The 21999-nt window shown below is 50.3% G+C and overlaps 1 protein-coding gene across 1 annotated transcript in view; it reads left to right on the forward strand.

The window, feature by feature from the left end:
• Positions 1-7766: 7766 nt before the first annotated feature.
• SLCO2B1 (solute carrier organic anion transporter family member 2B1) overlaps positions 7767-21999 on the forward strand; it is a 40998-nt gene continuing 26765 nt past the window's right edge. Inside the window, exons 1-4 of the mRNA XM_029961477.1 lie at positions 7767-7865; positions 17148-17238; positions 21469-21606; positions 21690-21852. Coding sequence (XP_029817337.1) covers positions 17158-17238; positions 21469-21606; positions 21690-21852 — 382 coding nt within the window. The 5' untranslated portion in view covers positions 7767-7865; positions 17148-17157. The remainder of the gene's footprint in view (positions 7866-17147; positions 17239-21468; positions 21607-21689; positions 21853-21999) is intronic.

A 21999-nucleotide genomic window follows, 5' to 3' on the forward strand; every position in this document is an offset into this window, starting at 1 on the left:
AAATATTTAGTTAAGCCATTGTGTGAAGTCATTTTAAAAACTGTGAGGAGTCATGACCAGTATTGCATCACTTTTTTTTTCATGGGTTTTACTTCCCACCTGAACAGCACAACATAGGTTTGAAAGGGGATAAAAAGAGCAGAAGAATATCAGCAAAAGCACAGGACTTCTCTTAAGTCTTGCACAATATTTTTACGATTTATATAGAAAAAAACCATGAATCACATTGGAGTGAACAGGAGAGTCCTGGATCTTACTAATTCCCAGGCTTGAGTGGTGATGCTCCAGGATGAGGGTTCTGCAGCACATATGGGAAGCAGATTCTTCTTTTGGATGATGAGTTGCAAATTGGGAGGAAGAGAAAGGCAAAAAAAAAGGACATTATGAAAAGAGAAAGCCTGTGTAAAGGGCTTTTCCCTTCCTTAGATACTCACCAACACGAGCAGGGGCTGTGCCAGTGCTTCTGAGCATGAAGGATGTCGTGGTGTCCTGGGACATCAAACATTCCCCAGCACTGCTCAGTCTGACTTGACATTCAAGGGGAAAATCAAAACTGCTGCTGCTTATCAATAATTTGCCTTTTAAAGGATTTTTTTTGCAAACATGCACAAATGCATCAGCTGGAGTGACTCTGTCTCCAGCTGCTGCAACTTGGTTTCTGCTGTGAGAGCAAGATCCAAGGATTGTTTTTTCCAGACAGGACCTCAGCAGAGACAGCCAGGACTCAGTACCAACAGGACTGTTTTCCCAGTCACCTGGAGGAGATGAATGAACAATTTGGACCTCCTGCCATGGGATGGGAGACCACATTTCTCCCCTAAAAAGCTTTCCCTGGAAAGATTTGCACATCAAAAAGCTGCAACGCCCAAAAGCCAACCCTGAGCAGCAGCTGGTTGAGCCCGAGCCTCAAATCCCAGCTCCTCTGGGAGACAAACCCAGAATCCCAGCGATGCTCAGCAGCTGGATTCTTGGGATAAAGGGCTTTTTCATTAATAGATTCCCTAAATTTTTGAGTCAGCCATAAGAAAATCACCAAATCACAGAATCAACGAGGTTGGAAAAGACCTTTGAGATCATCGAGTCCAACCTGTGACTGGACACCACCGAGTGCCACGTCCAGTCTTTCCTTGAACACCTCCAGGGATAAATACCTTGGGAAGTGTTGGAATTCCCAGGTGAGTGCCTCAGTTGCAGCACTGAGCCTTCCTCCTCCCAGTTTATTTTCTCCCCGTTAAGAGCTCCACAGGGCACTCCAGACAACAAAGAATTTTTTGGGGATCAGACACCTGATCTTCACCTCAACAGAACAGAAGAGGAGAAAAGAAGGATTAATGTGCTGTATTCCAGGTTCCATCAATGTTTCAGGCTGTGTACTCAAAGTTTCAACATTTGCATTTTAATACCTCAAGAACAAAGACTTTTCTACATATTGTTCAACCAAAAAGCTGTTTTTCAGTCCAGCTTGTAATTTTTCAATCACATTAACATCCCTCAAAGCACTTTCATTACTGAGTTTTATAAAAAGATGATTGTGGGTTTTGGAAATTATGGCAAAAAACACACATGAACTAAAAAAATTGGGTTTTTTTAAGCTGATGAGGGACAATAGATAAAGAAGAACCTGTGTGTCACAGAATTTTCAAGTATTTTATCTGTGGGAACAACTGAAAACAATACGAAGAGTCAGCCCACCACTGACATAAGAGCTTGTAACTTCATTTATTGTACACTCTTAGGCTTAATCTGGCATAGCACTAACAGCAAAGATACTCCCATAGTTGCTCAGCAAAATAATTAGACACTCAAAGATCTATTTTATTATAACTAAATCTATATTGTTATAATTAAGGATCTATTTTATCACAACCAAATCTCAGCTCTCTCAGCTGCTCCTGGTGCTTCAGGTCCTGGGGTTCTGCAGAGGGTTGTGCTGATTTTTCTACAAATAATTTAAATTCACTTTTCTGCTAGTTTTTGGGGTTGTTTTTTTTTTTCTTTAAACCAAGCCGGGATGGTGGTTCCCACGTCGGGAAGCAGCAGGGAAGGCAAGACACAGGACGGTGCTGCCACCTGTGGTTTTAAACCAGAAACAAACCGGGCCAGTTCAAACCACGAGAGGAGCCACTGGAGAGGCGACATTTGAGGAAGGAAAGTTGTCCAGGCTTCCCAAAAGATGAGTGACAGAGTTGGACCAATTCCTAGTTGTCTCCCCACCACTCCCATCCCGAATTAACAGATGTTTTTGATGAAAAGCCACAGAATCACAGAATGGTTTGAGTTGGGAGGGACCTTAAAGCTCATCCAGTTCCACCCCCTGCCGTGGGCAGGGCCACCTTTCACTAGCCCAGGTTGCTCCAGGCTGTCCTTGAACACTTCCAGGGATGGGACAGCCAATTTTGCAGAAACTGGTTGACCCCCCAAAACAAAAAAGATAAATTTCCATTGTAACAAAACTAGAAACCTCTTTTCCTGTTAAGAAAATAACAGAAAAGTCTTTTTTTTTTTTTTTTGATGTGGAAATCCTGTGATTTCCTGATTTCTGCCTTCCAGAATCTGACACATCCTGGGTTTATTCACTTCGGTGGTGGTTTGGGGTTTTTTTACTAAAAAACCTGAGACAACAAACAAAGGAGCTCCTTATTTAATTTGGTGCTGACTGAAATCCCAAAAGTAGATGACCCTTTTCTGATGTCCTCTATAGGCATTACAAATACATTCATTTTGACCTTCTAATTTTGGAACATTATGCTGGTAAATCAGTTTTCCATTAGCAAAAAATGCACAAATTACAGGAAGCCTTAAAATTCTGTTAGAACCTAAAAAATTACGGATAGTTTTCATCTGAATCCTTGTTTTATTTTTTATACATCTGCAGATATATAGAGAGCTGAAAGCTCCTTTTTACTGGAGCACCCAGGAGAAATTTCTCCCAGGGGAAAGAAACCACTACATTCACACACTATTTTTGCTGTTCAAAACTGTGTACAAGCAAACGTTCAGATTCTAGTGAACCTTATAAACATAACCTCCAGATCTCCTAGTGAGCAGTGATCATTCAGTGGCTTTGCTCTGCTTGATGTTCCCAGAACGAAGTATTTTATCAGCTGGTTCATTCCTCAGTTTCCTCTCCAAAGCAACTCCAAATACAGCCAGGAAAATGATAATCCATCCTGGAATCCCTGTCTAATTAAGTGTTCTGTAGGTAGCAAGTCAAAACACTGTCCTGAAACTAAAATGAGATTATAGTTTACCTTGTGCTTTGCAAATCCTGTCACTGGGGTATCTCACACCCCTTAATCAAAACCTCTGTGGAATAGGGTCTATTCGTGCCCACAATATCCAGTATAAAGGAAAACTATTCCTTAATGGTATCCTTAGAAAGTGTGTTCTGAATGAGCATTATTACAAATACTATTTCATAGAATCCCAGAATGGTTTGGGTTGGGAGGGACTTTAAGGATCATTTCGTTCCACCCCTGCCCTGGGCAGGGACACCTTCCACTAGCCCAGGTTGCTCCAACCTGGCCTTGGACACTCCCAGGGATGGGGCAGCCACAGCTTCTCTGGGCAACCTGTGCCAGGGCCTCCCCACTCCCAGAGGGCAGAATATTTCCCTGAGGACTCCCAGTTAATTCCCAGCACATGCAGCAAGGGGGGATGGCTGGATGGGGCTGTGAAGGATCATCACTTGCCAGCTGTTTTTTTTAAACTGAATTCCTAAAAGCACAGAGGCCACTGTCCATAAATCTTGCTCTTTAACCCCACATTCCCAAGGGATGAATTGCATTAACAGACTCAGAACTCCCCAAAAGGTGCATCTGGTGCAATTCTGCAGCAACAGAAACGCTCTGAGCTCAGGCAGCCTCCGTGTTAATCCCCAGCTGGAAGGTTGTCAAGTCATATACAACTTTCAGGAGAAATTATTCCTTTTGTGTGATTCAGAAAAAACATCCTCATATTTTGGAGGGTTTTCTGAGACTGGAGACATCTCTCACCTCACAGGTGATGCTGTCCCAAAATACTGCCATCAAGGGACTGGACTGGCAGTTCCCCAAGAACAAAGTGGGGGAAAGTTGTACTTTTTCCCTTTCTTTTCCTTTCCTCCTCACCTAGGGCAGGATTTCTCCCTGCTCCTTCTCAGCTGTTGCTGCAGATGTTGAACCCCAGCCCTGCTGCAATTCCTCCCCCTGCCTGTCTCTCTAGCACTGTCTGCTCACCAGAATTGAAATTCCAGTTAAATATCCGCCTCAAAACTTCCCTCCTCCGCTGATACAGAAGAATTCCAGGATGACACTCAGCAGTAGAATAATGAGGATAATTCTCACTGTGTTTGCACAGCCCACGAGATTCCTCTTTCTTCAGAACGGGAGGGAAAGTCCCGTGGCTGAGGACAGCAAAGGGAACTACGTGTTCAGCCTGGTTCGGTTTTCCTCTTGTGGGCTCAGCAGCGACATCCCCAGGGCTGCCAACAGCTCCCAGGGCAGCTCCTACACACGTCAAAAGGCAGGATTCAGGCAGGGATTCGCAAAGCAGCCCCAAAATATATAAAATTTCCACCAGTGGCCTTCAGCCACCCAGTTGAAATCCCTGCTCTGCAAACACTTCCTTGCAGAATTCCAAACATTTGTGTCCCAGCTTTTGGCTGGCCCTCTGTGAGACGTCAGCAGAGCCCAGCTGGAAAATCCCAGCCCTAATCCAGCTGTTTTTTTCCTAACCCCACATGCAGAAGAGGATCAGCCTCAGCCCCACAAGTGGAGATGTGTCTCATTTCCCATGCAGGGCACTGAGCTGCTCCTTTGCAGTCCCAGTTTAACTCTTGGACCAAGAGCAGAGTTGGAGAAAGCAGCAGAACCTGGGAAAATATAGGCTTCCTAATGAGGCCTTTTCCAGGCTGGAAGCCTCAATTTCTTCATCTGTGGACATCTATAACCTCAGACACATGAGATTTTCTGCACAAGATAAGTGCTTCTATCATTTCCTGCAGACTGCTTTTGAGTGTTCCAAGGAATAGTCCTCCCTCTGTGTCCTCCAGAGGATTTAACACCCCTCACCTGGCTGAGCACTTCGTGTCACCCACTCAGTTTTAGTCACTAGGACTGTCTGAACGCTTGGATTTTAGTAGGAATTCTCCTTTTCACTCACCCAGGATGCACTTGGGGTCTGCATGTCCAAATATCTGAAGGTCAAAGGCTTGCAAGGACCTAAAAGCCGAAAGAGCTGCGGGAAAGCTTTGGCCACAAAGTGGCAGCAGCAGGCAGGAGATGGCTCTGGGACACACGAGGTTACAGCAGCAGGGGAAACACTTCCCTTCCAAGGAGTTCACAGGCGTTTTAGAATCACAGGATGGCTTGGGTTGAAGGGATTTTAAAGCTCATCTTGTTCCACGCTGTGTCACACCTTCCACTAGACCAGGCTGCCCCAAGCCCTGTCCAACCTGGCCTTGAATGGATGTGCAGCTTTTGGGGAGACCACGGGGATGCAATGGGACATCGAGGAGCTACCTTGGACCCGTGGGATAAAGATTCTCTGGCCAACACCCTGGACCTGGGATGGAGCAGGACTTGCAGCTGTGCCAGCTCAGAGCAGCTCCAACCGAGGTGCTGAGGAAGAGGAGTCAATAGATGGTGCTCTCCTTTCATGCAATATCCCAGCGTGACAGTCCTGCTGGAAGGGATGTCCATCTTTCCCTGCCTCTCTCCAGGCATGGGGCGTGAGGACCCCCCTCATCCTGGCCATTTTGGGGGTATCTCATGCTCCTCTGCAGCTGGAGAGTTTCCTCTTCCCCCTCCCAAGGAGCTGTGACCTCCCACCCCCAAACAAACAGTGTTTTGTGCTTTTCTAGTTCCCCCCGGACTGTCTGTGCACACCACAGAGCCTGCCTGGAAAGAAAGGAGCTCTGCAGGTGTAAAATATTAATAATATGGGTTTTCAATCCAGTAATGCCTTCCTGAGACACTGCAGAGCCGATGAGAGCTGATAATGTTTATTTTCTCTGCAGTGCATTATCTGGCTGGAGCAGCCCTGCTTGGGAGGACAGCTCAGGGTCACTTGGGCACAGAGGGCGTTGGGACACGCTGGTTTGGCTGTCTCCTGCTCAGTAAAATGTTTCTCTGCTGCCAGAGCTAATAAAGGGGTTGTTTAATTATTATTTAATGAGCTCGTGCAGGGGAAGCAGATAATCTTCCCTTGGGAAACATCTGCCCAGCATGTCCTGTTGGTTGTCCCATCCATCAGACCCCAACAAGGAATGCCAGGTGGGAAAAGTGGCTGTGCCTTTCTGTGTTCTTGCTGCACCTGAGTCGGAAAATATCCCATTTGGGGATTTCATCTAAGAGCTCTTTGGGATGAAAAGAGGACAGGGAGCTCACCTGAGGTCTCTCCATATTCCCCTCAAATGTGACTTTGCAGCTGTCCTGGTCTCCAAGCTGCAACTTCATGAAGTCCGAGTGTGAATTTCTCCTGAAAACCTGAGCTGTGTTTGTGCACCTGTTTGCAGCTGAGACAGCCCATGGTACCCGTGTTCAAGGCAGCCCTGGGAGAGCTGGGGGGGTTCACCTGGAGAAGAGAAGGCTCCAGGGAGAGCTGAGAGCCCCTTCCAGTGCCTAAAGGGGCTCCAGGAGATCTGGAGAGAGACCTGGGACAAGGGATGGAGGGACAGGACACAGGGAATGGCTTCCCACTGGAAAAGGGTAGATTCTCCCAGACTTCTTACAGCATTTCATCTCACCTCGAACTTAAAAATCAGGGTTTCAGAAAGACAGGGGAATATGCTCACCCCCAATGCTTTAAGCTGGTTTCAGGGACACACCAGCTCCACCTCGTGCCCAGGTTAAGCCCACACCCCTCAGAGTAGCAAATGTGCACAGCAAAGAAAGGGATGCAGCCCATGATCCCTGGGCTGTTGGCACATTCCCTGCGCAGCAGCACAAAGGCTTCCCCCCTTCCTCGCTCGCTGCACCCCAAATTGCTCAGAGCCAGGAGGAACCACCACTGGTTCCTCCAGGGATCCTGCCCTGGATCTCTGGGAAGGTCTGGTGGAAGGTGACCTGGCACAGGAGTGGAACTGGGCAAGCTCTGAGATCCCTCCAAAGCCAAACCAGCCCATGATTGTATGATCTCCCTGCAGCACAGAGATGGCCAGGGCTGAGGCCAGCTCCATCCATGGCACTGTTGGCACACACAGATCACATCCCAAAACAGAACCCAGGCATCCAAAGGCACCAGAAGAACCCCAAAGGGAGGAATCCTGGTTTTTCTTCGTGGCTTTAACTGGGGCCACCTGCTTGTGAACCCCGTTTGTCCTCTGGAAACGCCTCCGTGCTCAGAGCAAGAGAGCTCTGGGGAGACATTGAAAAATAAACCATCCGGGGTTAGATAAAGAAAGCTTCCCTTTCACAAACCCCAGGGTTACAGCACAGCTTCAAAATATACAAGAATAAATGCAGATAAAGCGAACTGAACAAGAACACGAATGCAAGGCATATGCCCTGGAGGAACGGGACCCTTGCGGGGAGGGGAGACGGGACTGGAGCCGGGGGATGGAGCGACCAGTTTGGACTGGGACTGCGTCAGCAGCTCCCAAAGCCCTGGGTCAGCAAACCACACGGGCAGCTCCGCCGGTTTGGGACTGCAGTTCCAGGAGAAGGCAAAAGCAAAAATAAAAGAAATCCTTTGGAAAGGGATTGCAAAAGTTTCAGTCGAAACGTGCTCCAGCTTTTGAGATTGCAGCCGAAGCCCCACCTCCACACACCCATTCCCACCTCCAGCCCGGGGAGGGAAAGTGGTGAATGGTCCCAGCAGCTGCTGGCAGAGGGAAACTTTCGCTCCCAGCGCGGTGGGATTGGGATCAGGAGAGTCCTGGAATTGTGAGTATGGCAGCACCTGCTCGCTGCGAGGAGATGCTGAGGAGGACTGTGGTCCCGAGCTCGCGGGCTGCCTCCCGGCTTTAGGGGTTGGGAAAGGTGAAGTTTCTCAAGCTGCTTTTCCCCGGCTTCTTTTGCAAGACTCCTTGAGCCACTTTGGCTCGGGAGCTGGATTTTCCCAGCAACTTAAAAAGCGAAGGGGAAAAAACAAGGAGTGATTACACGCCTGTTCCCTGCCGGCTTTCTGCACGTGTTTTGTCGCTTCCTCTCTGTGCTTATTTATTTAAGGTGTTTGGGTCTTGTTTTTCCTTTTTTTTTTTTTTCCCCAGTGAGGCAGCTCCACTTATTTCTCCCTTCGCAGGGAGTTTCCCAGTTTTCCCGATGCCTGAGGCTGCCGCGGCGGGTCTCTTGTACCGTTTTGCTTCTTCTACTATGGCAACGCCTCTTCCCAGCCCAGACCTTGTGGAAATGCCAGGCGGGCACGGACCTGACCTGTGCCTGGGCCGGCTCAGGGGCACCCTGGCCAAGCCCCGGCTTCTGCAGCAGTGCAATCGTGAAATGGTGTGTGTTTGGAGAGACCTCAGAGCTCTCCCAGTTCCACCCCCGTGCCCGGAGCAGGGTCACCTTCCACCAGAACTTCCCAGTGATCCAGAGCGGGATCCCAGTGGTGGTTCCACAAAGGTGACCTCCTGGCTCTGAGCGATTTGGGGGCAGGGGGCAGGAAAGGGTTAAGTCCGGGAAAAGGGGGAAGCCTTTGTGCTGCTGTGCAGGGAATCTGGGAGCAGCCCAGAGCCCCCGGTGCCGGGCTGCATCCCTTTCTTGGTTGTGCTGCTCCGGAGAGGTGTGGGCTTTAACCTGGGGACAAGCCCCGTGTTCGGGGCTGAGCTTCTCCGTGGGACCTTGGTCTGGTCAAAAATAGATCCTAACCCCGCTTTCTCCGTGTTTCCTGGCTCCCAGTTTGGTCCCAGGGGTTCACTGGGGGTGCTGGTCTGCCCCGTGCTGCAGCTCGGCAGCGCATCCCAGTTTTATCCCGAACCTGCCGCGTGTGCCCTGGATTGAGGTGGATGCAATGTGCAGTGTTTCGAGCCATGAGGTGGCTAAATGTGGACTTGAGGGATGGCTTGGGAGCTTCATTACCCATCTTTAGCCCCCAAGATTTGGAAAAGTTCATTTCCTAATGAAATGGAGGCAGTGTGTAGGACATGGCAGGGGATGAGGGGAATTTCTGGCTTGAAACTCGATTCAAACGCTGCGAGGCTCTGAAATGTTATCTGGGGGAAATTGAGAGTGAGAAACCCCGGGACAGGCTCGCTCCCAGGGATGCAGGAAAGGGCTTGTTGCTGTCAAGCAGCTTGGCTGGGGCCAGATGTGGCTCCAGCTGCAGGCCTGGGGACTTCCAGAAAATAATCTCCATTTTCACTGGACTTTCTTGACCCGTCTGAATGTGTCAGCCTGGAACTGCCCTCGGGCTGAGCAGGAGATGCCTCTTCCAAAGGATGTGAAACATCTGACAGCAGAAAGAAAAGAAGCAACATTCCTCCATGATACAGATGACTTTGCAGTCCATTAATTTTAAATAATGGGAGAAGGACATGAATTAATTCCCATTGCTGCCCAAAATATCCTGTGCCAGCTGCAGCCTCCAATGGCTGCTCTGAACTGGGGCTTTGCTGCTTGTCCCAACATTGCCAAAATGTCACCAGTTCTCTCCTGTCCACAGTGTTTCCTCCTGAGCTTTGAAAGCAGCTCCTCTCTTGCTGGCTACGGAAGTTTCTCACTTCCTAAGCTCTGCTCAGTTCCCTTTCATGGCAGCAGCATTCCCCTGCTCCTACTCTTCCATCCATCCCTCTTGTGTGCAGGTGGCTGGCAGCATTCCCAGCTCCTGGTGAAGCAAATCTTACTAGTCTCCCCCAAACTTTTGGGGATGCTTTGCTTGTTTATCTCAGGGTTAGTGTGGAGGGAGAAAAGAGCTGCCCTTGGATGTCCCCTGGACATAAAAGGATAGGAAGCAAGTGAATTGGAGTGTAGGTGCTCCTCATGGAATACTAAGCATTTGCTGGGGAGCAAGTCCTGACCCTGGGCAGACCAGATGTGCAGATAGAGAATACTGGGTTTGTTGGGATATCTTTTTTTTTTGAAGTTATAAATAATACACAGCAAACAACCTTTGGATTGCTCCAGGAAGCCTCAGCTCCAGGGAACTGCTGTGGTTTTCACTCGGGCTCTGTGTTCAAGGCACGAGGCTTTTGCAGTGGCTCCTGCTCTTCATTTTGCAAGAGCTTCCCCTTCTAAAAGTTAGGTTTTTTTCATTGGAGTGGCTGCATCTGTCGCTCACTGGAGCCACTCTGGCTCTGCCTGTTTCCTCCAGCTGCTCCAGGCACTGCCAAGTCTTACAACTCTGCTGAAGGACTCAGCAAAGATTCCGTGTTTTTCTCAATCTTCACTCCTGTCCAAGCAGCAGGAAAGTACAGAGGAAGAAAAATATCAGGAAGGTATTTATGGTGTATAAAACCCCAAATCAGGCAAACTCTGGTTTGGGACCAGACTTATATTGGCAGGTGTTTGTCCATAGAGCCAAACACTGTCTGCAGCCTATGGAAAGGCAGGTGTCTCCTGGGGAACAGGCTCTTCATACTTCATTCATCATTTTAACTCCTATCCAGGGGTTTTCAGCTGCTTGAGGCAGGGACTAATTCTCTGCCAAACACACAGGAGGTGTTACTTAAATAGAAAATCCCCACTGAGGACACCAGATATGGCTTTTCTGTAGCACTCACCACATCTGCCCGTCCCCATCAGGAGGATGTTCAGCATCTGGCACGAGGAGAGGGAGGGCTGACTTTTTTATTCAATATCCTGCATAAAACCTTCCAGAGGAGGAGTAAAACCTGCAAAGCCATGAGATCCTGCCCTGGGAAATGTCTCACACATCCCTGAGCTGAGCTGCTCTCAGACACAGCACAAGTGCCAGCACAAACTAACCCAGGGGTCACAAGGGCAGGAAGGGCAGGAGGTTTAATGGGATGCTGCTTGTGCACAGAATAGGATGCATCCCATGAAAGCCTGGGAAGCAGCAGAAGCAGTTGAGCAGGGGGTGGTGGGGAGGGAGCAGACCCCGAGGGCTCCATAGCCCTGGACAGTGTTTGAAAGCAAAACTGAGCAAGTGATTCACGGAATGATGCAATTCCCAGCCTCACTGCTTATGTAACTGCACAACACCTCCCTCGGCTGGAACCTCTCCAATGCTGCTTTTGGGTGCTTTATGCTCTGGAAGGAAAAGCTGCCCCAGCCCAGTGATGGGACTGCCTTGCAAGGATGCAGGAATGGAAGGAGAGCAGTACTGAGGAGGGTTTGGGGGTGCTGGGGGATGAAAAGCTGGATGTGCCCTGTCCATGTGCTCTGGCATCCAGAACCCCCCCGTGCCCTGGGCTGATCCAGCAGGGCAGGGGAGAATTCTGCCCCTCTGCCCCTCAGGTGAGACCCCCCTGCAGAGCTGCCTCCAGCCCTGGGAACAGCAGCACAAGGACGTGGAGCTGCTGGAGAGAGTCCAGAGGAGGCCCCGGAGATGCTGCCAGGGCTGGAGCCCCTCTGCTCTGGAGCCAGGCTGGGAGAGCTGGGGGGGTTCACCTGGAGAAGAGAAGGCTCCAGGGAGAGCTGAGAGCCCCTGGCAGGGCCTAAAGGGGCTCCAGGAGAGCTGGAGAGGGACTGGGGACAAGGGATGGAGGGACTGCCAGAGGGTAGGGTTAGAGGGGATATTGGGAAGGAATTGTTGGCTGTGAGGGTGGTGAGGCCCTGGCACAGGTTGCCCAGAGAAGCTGTGGCTGCCCCATCCACAGGGGATGTTGTGAGAGGTCCCATCTCTTTTTGGTACCACCAGGTGAGCTCCAACTCCTTCACCACGTCTGGAGCAGGTGAGGACCCTTCCAGGGAGGGCTCCAGCACCTGGCAGGGTGTGCCAAGGAGGGGGGGAGCTCTGTGGGACCTTGTCACAGAAATGGGGAGGAGGGTTTCATCCTTCCCAAGTCATGGGGGTCAGGGCTGGCAGGGACCTCTGGAGAGCAGCCAGTCCTGCCCTGTGCCAGAGCAGAGCTGAAGCCTCTCCCTCATGGCCTCTGTTTGCATGCCATGGGTTTCAACACTAATTTTCCTCTTTCTTCTAATCTTTTAAATTGAAGTAACATTTTTCTTTGTGTCTAACTTCTTCTAGGGTTTCTGGGATGTGTCATCGCAGGCCATTTCTCCTTACACAGAATCCCTGAGCTGGGCTAATCTCATTTTCACTTTCTTTTTGCCAGTTGGTTCAAGACAGAAGCAGCTTTTTGAGCACATCTACGCATCCCTTTTTTCCTTCCTCAGTCTTTTCCTGGGAGGGCATGATGAGTATCCACTGTTCTTTCCTCCTGTTGTGTTATCAGTCATCTTTGCCCCCACATTTTCCAAACCAGCTTCCCCTTTAACACAGGCACACTCATAAATACACACACTGACGCCATCTCAGCTTTACTGCCAGTGAATGAAAATTATCCTGCAGAAGGAAGACAGATTAGGGAATATTTGCTGGCATTTCAACTCCCCTGCTGGGATTTAATTTGCTGTGTTACATTCACTGTTATTTACTCGTGCTCCGCTGAGCCCAGCGGGTGCTTTTCCTTGCTCAGCTCGCAGGAGCTGCCATTAATAAAGCCATTGGATAGATTGATGTCCTTGGAATGGGACAGGATGCTGGTGGCACCGAGCCTGGTCCCCTGCTGTGGCAGCCAGGACTATTGTGCAGGTCCCAGAGAAGCTGGGAGAGGTTTGGAGGGATTTCTGCTGCCCCGGTGTCAAGGAAAGGGCAGCGTGGGGAGAAGTGGAGCATCTTAATCTGTGCTGCAAAGGTCTGTGAGATTATCTCAGATATGGGCATGGAGTGACTGGACAAGGGGGAATGGCTTCCCACTGCCAGAGGGCAGGGTTAGAGGGGATATTGGGAAGAAATCCTTCCCTATGAGGGTGGGGAGGCCCTGGCACAGGTTGCCCAGAGAAGCTGTGGCTGCCCCTGGATCCCTGGAAGTGTCCAAGGCCAGGTTGGACAGGGCTTGGAGCAACCTGGGCTAGTGGAAGGTGTCCCTGCCCATGGCAGGGGGTGGAACTGGGTGGGCTTTCAGGTCCCTTCCAGCCCAAACCAATGTGGAATTCTGTGATCTTTCATCAGTCCTCTCTCTCTGCTCTTCCATAACGTTACTTTTGCTTTTGACATAATTTTTTTCAGCATAACTTTTTTGATATACATCTGGAAAAGCCCTGCTGGGAGGGGTACCAGGGTGGTGGTGGGTGGTTGGACTGAGGTTACATCCAATCCCTCTTTTCCATCTGTGTTTATGTCCCCAGGCTCTGCACAGATGGGGGTTATTCCCCTGCTCTGCCGCTTTGCAGGTCCCCAGGAGCAGTGAGGAAATGTCAGGCAAGCAAGGCTGGAATTAATGGCAATGTTTTCTGGCATCACTTGGTGTGGGGCTGAGCTGCTGCCCCTCCAAGCTGAGTTCTTTGTGCCCACTCCATCCTGGGTTTGTCATGCCAGGCCCTGCCTTTCTGAGGGGTGCAGTGACCCAAGACAGAAGCAGGGAGAAAACAGTGTTTGAGGACAAATTCTCCACCAGCTGATGGATGTGCAGCATCAGGCACCTTTGCTGTCTGAACAACCATCCATCCATCACCTTCCCTGGGGTATCTGAACACAGCCTGTGTGTAGCTGCCACCAAGCCCCTGCAGTGAGAACATCAGAGGTGACCCCTGGTGAAACCTAGCCACCTGTGCACCCCAGCAGGCTCCCAAACACACCAGGTGGGCATGGAAAGTCTCTCTTTGTTTTATGGGAGTTTATTTCACCAGAGAGTTCCCTTGCAGGTGCACAAGGAGGCAATATTCTGCTCCATCAGGGTGCAGCACTGGTTTCCAAGGGCTTTGTGTCAGAGTCAGGGACACCACTGGCTGTCACAGACCCTGCCACCCCTACCTGTCAGTCACAGACCCTGCCACCCCTACCTGTCACCCTGTGTCCCACCCTGCACCAGGCTCTCCGTGTCTGTGTCTCCCTAAAAAACCAATTTCACGCTCCTGTGATCTGTGGGAGAAGAGGTGAGAGACACCACTGAGCGCTCTGAGACAGCAGTGTTTGGTGTTAGAAATACCTGGCTGGGCTGGGGTGGCACCTCTACCCTGTACATGAGGGAATATCCTTCATGTACATATCCTTTCCCATCTGTGTCTGCCAGAGCCTGGACCAGGGCCAGCTCCCTCCTTGTGGTGCCTCAGACACCCAAAAAGGCTTTGCAAAATGCCTCAGCCTTGGGAAAAGTCAGTCCCTGCTGTCCCAACCCGCAGCCTCTGCCTGGCCCAGTTCCCCTCCTGCTCCCCAAACCCTTCTGACAGGTCGATGGGCTCAGATCTATTCCCTGACTTGTTCCTGGGGAAGCTGAGGCACAAAGATGGGAAGTAGCTGGCTGTGGAGCTGAGGATGGGAAGTGGCTGCTGTTGGTCCTGATCCTGCAGGGCAGGTCTGGGAGTGTGTCTGGGTCAGGGTCTCTGGAATCCAGGGATGTCACTCTGGGATTGGCTATTTCTCACCTTTTCCCATGCTCCATGGCAAACATGCTGGGATGCCTGGAGAAAGGCAGGAAGAGCAATTCCCACTGTGTATCTTCCTTTTTAGAGTGTTGGAGGACACCTGGGCCATCAGGGAGCTGAGGGCTGCAGATCTGATACAGGCAGGTGTGTCCCCCCCAGTCACCTGGTTTTGCTCTTTCTGCTCTCTCCTTCCTCTGACCTGAGGATATCTTCTGGGATTTGCCATCTCGTCCCTCCTTTTCCTCCTTCCCCAGCCCACAGCACTAATCCTGTTCTGCCTCCTTCCTGCAGAGGAGCAGATTCACTCACATCTCTTGACCTTACCTGGGAGAAATTGTATTGAACGAAAATAATCCTTCTTTCCATCCAGAGATGGAGAAAAACGTGGCTCTTGCCAAGCCAATGCCATTCCCAGAGGGTGCTGCCACATCTGGGCTCGATCCAGCCACAGGGAACTCAGACTGACCTGAGTGTGCTGCTCTCTTCATGCAATTTTTTTTTTAAAATCAATTAAATCTTATCTGGCTTTTTGTTTGATCTGCTCGTTGTCCTCTGTGCTGGATCAAAGTACTTTTCCTCCTGTTCTTTAAGGAGTGTTGTGGATGAATAGATTTAATAGGTTTATTCTCGTTCTGAACTGCTGGCAAAGCTCTGCAGCATTTGAGATCCCTGCTGAGCTTTTCCCCTCGGGGCTCAGCCACATTCCCTCTTCCACAGGTAATATGGGAGCAGGACAACTCACTGGAGTGAGGTGAAGGTGTGGATGGTGGGATGGAGCCAGACCTGGCTGTGCCTCCTTGGCTGCTGACAGGTGGTGCAGGTTGTCATTAATCCAAAGGTCATCCCTGGGGAAAGAAGAACTGAGTTCCTCCAGAGCAGTGTGGGAAATTTGGGGACATTCTGGTGCACAGCAAAGGGTGAGGGGCTTTTACCCCCTGCTTGGGCAGGGATTAGTGAAAACGTTTCTACTGGTGCTTTCTAGCATTTTCTTCTCCCAAGAAGACTCTGAAAGCTGATTATGGAAGAGCTTGGACTAATCCCAGTGTTAAAGGATTGGTTAAAGGATGCACACATTTAAAGCAGGGCCTGGAAAGGATGGGCAGGAGGACTAAAATACTCCCAACACCCCGTGGGATTTGTGGTTTGCAGGTCTAACTAAATGCATGTTTGGTGAGGAGGGCTGGCAAAGCCATTAACACAGTTAAACCAGGGCATTAATCCTACAGTGGTTCCCAACTCCATGAACGTGGAAGTCTAGGCTTAGGCTCCTCTTGGTTTCCTCCCTGTGGTTTTCCACCCTTTTCTTCCCCACTGTGTCACCCCTGAGCTTTCAAGGGGCTCAGTGGCTGTAAATAATTCCTCCCAGCCCTGCTCCAGAGTCAGGATATCAGACCCCGTGGGCTGGAGACAGGCAGGTGCTTTTGCTCCAGCACTGCTGAACCCTCCAGAGGTTCAGGAGAGCTTTTTGTGGCTGCTTTAATTTATGATCAAATTTACTTTATTGATCTCACCCCGGATTTTGTTGCAGCAATATCTCTGGAAATCGGGCTGAGGGCAGCAATTGCTTTTTGCCGAAGATGCTGTGGAGCTTGTAACTCAGGGATGAGCAGGGCCCCTCTGGAATTTACCTCTCCTGTGCGCTGTGCTTAAGGGTTTATAAACACCACAGTTAAGACAGTCTCCTCCTGCTAGAATTTACATCAACCCCTGCATTTTTTAATTTGTTTGAGGCTACGGGTCCTCGCTCCTTTGCTTCCCATCATGGGGGAAATGGAATTACACGAAATAATAATGGAAAGCCTTTCACCCCATTTGCCTTGGCGCTTGCAGAGATGAAAACATCTATTACAGTGTGCTGAATTTAAAGCCTAATGGCTTCAGCGTGCCTCCAAACAATGCAGCTTCCTGAGTGGGAAGCCTAAAATCCCAACAGACATCATGGGCCACTCAGGAAAGAAGGAGTGGGGGTTCAGAGAGAAGGGAAGGAGGTAAACAGTGCAGGGAGGGGGGTGGGGTGGCTTCCCACCCTCTTTCTTTCCACTGTTAAATTTAGGTGCCCGTTTCTCCAGCCCATTTGCATCCCTCAATGCCCTTTTCCCCTTGGATGCCTGTTTCTCCAGCCCATTTGCTCCCTCAGTGCCCGTTTCTCCCTCCCTTTGAGATCCCTCTGGATGCCCATTTTTCCAGCCCGTTAAGGTCCCTCAGTGTCCGTTTCTCCATCCCTTTGAGATCTCTCTGGATTCCCCTTTCTCCAGCCCACTGAGATCCCCCAGTGCCCATTTCTCCAGCCTGTTGAGGTCCCTCTGGATGGCAGCACAACCATCAGCTTTGCCAGTTGCTCCTCCCAGTCTTTTTTTCTTCTGCCATCTGCACTCTGCCCCCTCACCCAGGTCATCGATAAGGATGTCAGATTATCCCAGATAATGTTTATACACATTGTCCTTGGTTCTGTGGCACAGCATGTAAACTCCCAGGCCTCCTGGTGATCAATGTTTTGCAGGGCTGCTTTGTTGCTTTGCGGGAGCAAAGTGCTCCGAGAGAATGAAACCCAGGAATAATTAGTACTTTCTTGTGCTCGTTGTGTGGGTGTTCACAGAGCACAACAACATCTTGCCGTGCTGAGCAAGGGCAATTCAGGCAGAGGAACTGAGCATTGTGCTGGCTGATTTATTTTGGCAGGCCTGGCAGGATGACAAGCACAGCTACGCAGAGCAGCTACGCGGATCCGACGCGGAAAACACTCTGCGGGAGCCCGTTCCTCAGCATCAAGGTAAATGTGCTTCCTGTAATTATCCTGCTTTCTGCAATACCCCCTTGGATCACTGGCCTGGCAAAGAGGAGTTTGGTTTTCTGCAGAAGGCATTGAGAGGGTTCCTGATTACCAAGTGTATTTGGAAAGTTTTCCATGTGCTTCCGTTGGCTTTCCATGTGCTTGTGGCAGAAGCACCGTTTGAGGTGGAACCGTCTCCATCCAAGAGCAAGTGGTGGGACAGCAAGGCTGAAATGCATATTTAACTTCCAGGTTCTGCAGAACTTCATGGAATCACAGAATGATTTGGGTTGGGTGGGACCTTAAAGCTGATCTTTATGGACAGGGACACCTTCCACTAGCCCAGGTTGCTCCAACCTGGCCTTGGACACTTCCAGGGATGGGGCAGCCACAGCTTCTCTGGGCAATCTGTGCCAGGGCCTCCCCACCCTCACAGCCAAGAATTCCTTCCCAGTATCCCATCTAACCCTGCCCTGTGCCAGATGGAAACCATTCTTCAAAGTGTTATGCCCTCCTGGACTCAGTGCAACCTCAGGTCTTCCAGGTGAGTGTTTGAAGAGCTCTGCAGAACTACAGGCTGGACCTGGGGTGGCTCCTCCTGTGCTGCAGCATCTGCTTTGTTCCCTTTTGGCTCAATAATTGCATTTATCAGTAATTAACAACATTAATTAACTGGTACATTCAGTGTAGTTGGAGCCAATTACCTGGCTCGTTAGAGAGTGTCACCAGCCTGTAGAGCAAAAGATGACAGCTGGTGTTAAAGGCTTAAAATGTCTCTTAAGTGAGACTTGTTTTCACCCCCAAGGCAGAGCTGACCATGCATTATCCTCACACAATTATGCTCAGCACAGGATGTTTTCCCCAGATCTCTTGGGTTTTTTTCAAGAACTTAGGTCACCCTGTCCGGTTTCTAAATGACTTCCTCAGAAAACAAAACTTCCAGTGCAGGGTTTCAATGGCTCTTGCAGAAACACAAAACCATTGCACAATGTGGTTTATGTGTTTGAAGTGGCTGGAGGGCCAAAAATCACAGCACTGCAGTTTGTATATGTATTTATATCTCCAGAGAGTGTGTCACAAAAAACTAGTTGCCACGTGTCAAAAGGCAATTGAAGGGCATAACTAAAAACTGGCTTGTTTTGGCTTCAAGGAGCATTAAAATTTAGATAAGATGTTGGGAAGGAATTGGCTGTGGGGGTGGTGAGGCCCTGGCACAGGTTGCCCAGAGAAGCTGTGTCTGCCCCATCCCTGGAAGTGTCCAAAACCAGGCTGGATGAGGCTTGGAGCAATCTGGGCTAGTGGAAAGTCTCCAGGGATTAGAAGTGGATGATCTTTAAGGTCGCTTCCAACTACACACCCAACCAAGCTGGTTTGGATTAAACTGGAACAGGCTGGTTCCTCCCAGCCCCATTTTCTGTAAGCACAGCACAGTGCACAGGGGTTTACCATGTGCTAAGGCACAAAACCCTTCCTTAAAATAGCAGCCAAAGTCTCCCAAACACATGGAAACAGCGTGACAGGGACTTCCCTGTGTCAGCTGGGGCAGGACAGTGTGTGCAGCTTTCAGAGCCCTCACTGGGATGATTTGTTGCCAAACCGCACAACCAACCCTGGAAACACATGTAACCTTCGTAGAAAGGTTTTTTTTGGACCACCAAGAGAGAGGAGATGTTGGTATTTAGTCCCCAGGTCTGCAGTTTCCTGGCTGCGTTGGATGGAGTGTGTTTCTCTGTTCTCTTAACACGTGTGGGGTGGGAGCAGCAACACCTCAGCAACGTGGTGCAAGGCTTAGCAGAGCAAAGCCAGCAAGGATACATGAAACATTATCTAGAAAAGTAGAAAAGCAGCAAATCTGATCAGAGAAGCTCCTCCTTAGACGTGTAGCAGAGCAGAAATGCACTTTTCCCAGAGCTGGTTGTGGAGGGTGTGGACAATGGAGGAGGTTGCTCTGCACCCTGGCACTGCAAGGGGATTATTTTTGGTACCAAGCACCCCCTGTCCTTGGTTCAGGTGTTTGGTGTTACCTCAACACAGGCTCTTCTATTAATGCTTCACAGATGTTTATTTAAAAAAGCCATTGCAAAACCTCTCCCTTCCTTCCTCCTCAGCCTACGGAAGTGCTCCTGTGGATTCTCCAAGTTGTTTTAATTCTGCTGATGTAGAGGGGAGATGTTACAAGCATGTCCTGGCCTTTCCATGGGAAACAGGTGCCACACAGCTGAACTTGGGGTTGTTTCTGGGAACACCCAGCTCTGGGGCTGCTCCTGGATTTGTTGTGCTGTGAGGACACAGCACGTGGGAAAAGGCTGGTGCTTGCAGACCCAGGTCAGCTGCTGGGGCAGCCCATCAGACCCAGGCCAGCTCCACCAGTCCAGCAGACCTAAAGTCCACGAGTCTGTCCTTTCTTTCCCTGGCAGAAGAGTAGCTGTGCTGTGGTCTGATGGCTGACAGCAAACAGCCCCTGGAGCCAGAACTGGGGGCCTTGCCTGGTGCTGACCCCAACCCACTGCAGGGCCCTCTCTCTTTTCTGTGCTTTACTCTGCCTAGATGAGAGGATAAAACACCAGATTCCCAACCCCTTTTGACCTCCTGAGCTGCAGAGGATGTGGGGCAGTGGTGGGCAGCTGCTGGGCTGATGTAAACCAGCATGATTTGAAGGTCCTGGATTTGGATACGCATTGGGCTGTGTGCTGTGGATGTCTGGAATAAATGAATCTGGCTTCAACCTTTCCATTCTGACCTCATGTATTCAGGAAACAGAGCCTGGACAAAGCCAGTGTCTCGTAGGAATATAGGAGTTTTGGCAAAGCTGGCTATGGGGAAGCTTTCCTTTGGCTGGGTGACATTTTCCTGGTCCGCACACGTTGCACCCATCAGTGGTGACATGAGCCTGGAAGGGGGGAGGTCCTGGATTATATCCTGGTTTGCATGATACCCACCCATCACTTTGGGTGCTGGTAACCCCAGCACTGCAGTTCTCAGTGACCCAGGGGGGGCTTTGTCCCCTTCTGTGCTGTAAATACTCCCCTGGCTGACAGAGCAGCCCAGTTTGGCAGTGATCCCACTCTAGCCCTAGATCAGAAGGAGATGTGGCAGAAACCCAGGCCAGGCTGAGCAGCTCCTCTAGGTGAGGCTGCTCCATGGTGGGAGCTGCAAAATCCTCAGAGCTGGAGCAGTGCCCTGCTCTGGTCACCAAGAGAGTAAAGATCTGCAAAAAGCAGTGCCCTGAGGGTTTGGTCATCATCCAAAGCTGAGGCAGCAGCTCTGGAAGGACCCAGAAGAGGCATCCAGCCTGTCCTGCAGTGATGGATGGTCCACCTCCTTAGGGAATGTGGAATGTTTGGGCTGGGCAGTTTTTTGCCTCCTTTGGGCACTGGAAGGATGCCTGTGGAGAGCCATGTGGGGAAGGAGATGACTTGCCAGCTCCTTTCCTTTGCTGAGTACTTTGCAGAGCTGTGGATAAAGGGGAGGTCCATCCCTCCCCTTCCCTCCTTGGACAGTCACTTGGCACTTGGAAATGCTTCTGTGAGAGGACCAGGGAGATAGACTCTGTTCTCTGTGGGGCAACTTGAGCCACATGTTCCCCTGGGCAGCCCAGCACCTGCACACCCCAAACTCTGGAGGAGATGAGGTCAGATTATCTTCTGGGAGAGGATGGACTTTGGCAAGGTTTCCTTCTGGAAGTGGAAAAGAACCCTCACATTTTCCAAAGGACATGTCCTTTACATCCAGGGCTTTTTAAGAAGGAAAGGAAAACAGCCTGAATTATTCTCCCTGACCTTCTCCTGGTTTTCTCTGAAGAAGTTGTTTGTTGCTGTGTTTAGAAGGGCTTGTTCCTGTCCCAGAATTGCTCCCAGCACTGGGGATGGCTGCTGCCCCTGGCTGGATGGGAACAGGAATTGTGCAACCTCCCACTTCTGCTTCTGGATCTTAGAGACAAGGCCAACACAAACAAGCATCATCCCAACTGAGACAACGTGTTTGTCCAAAGCCACTTTTCATCTGAAGAAATTACACCCTCCTTGCAGATAGTGACCCTGTTGTTATTTTTGGTAGAGCACTATTTCATGTCTCTATTAATTTCAGAAGATTTCACTGATGGCAGAGCAAGGATAATATTTCAAAGGCTCATGGTCAAAGGTTTATGTTCAATAACTGTGCCTTTCTCTGGAGATGCAGTTTGTTGTGCTGCAGCTCTCAGTAACTGGATGCTCTCTTTTTTGTTGGCAGTTCTTTGTGTTCTGCCACGGGCTGCTGCAGCTCTCCCAGCTCCTGGTCTCCGGGTACCTGAAGAGCTCCATCTCCACCATCGAGAGACGGTATGGCCTTTCCAGCCGGACGTCAGGGCTGCTCGCTTCCTTCAACGAGGTGAAACCAGCTTTCTGCTCCTGCTCTCCCCATGCTCCTCGTGTTCCCCTGCGAGACCTTTGGCTCTCTGTGTCCTGCTGCAGGTGGGGAACACGCTGCTGATTGTCTTCATCAGTTACTTCGGGAGCCGAGTGCACAGGCCCCGGTTCATCGGCGCCGGCGCCCTGCTCGTGTCCCTGGCCGGGTTCCTCATGTCCCTGCCCCACTTCATCACTGGGCCCTATGAGTTTGACCAGTCTGTTGCCAGTAAGTGCTCTAGGAGCTTATTTTAGGCCTTTTGGGATGGAAAAGGGAAATAACAGAATCCCAGAATGGTTTGGGTTGCAAGGGACCTTAAACCCCATCCCTTTCCATGGGCAGGGACACCTTCCACTAGCCCAGGTTGCTCCAAGC

The sequence above is a fragment of the Manacus vitellinus genome, unplaced genomic scaffold (genome assembly GCF_001715985.3).
Source record: "Manacus vitellinus isolate BGI_N305 unplaced genomic scaffold, ASM171598v3 scaffold_35_pilon, whole genome shotgun sequence".
Taxonomy (NCBI): domain Eukaryota; kingdom Metazoa; phylum Chordata; class Aves; order Passeriformes; family Pipridae; genus Manacus; species Manacus vitellinus.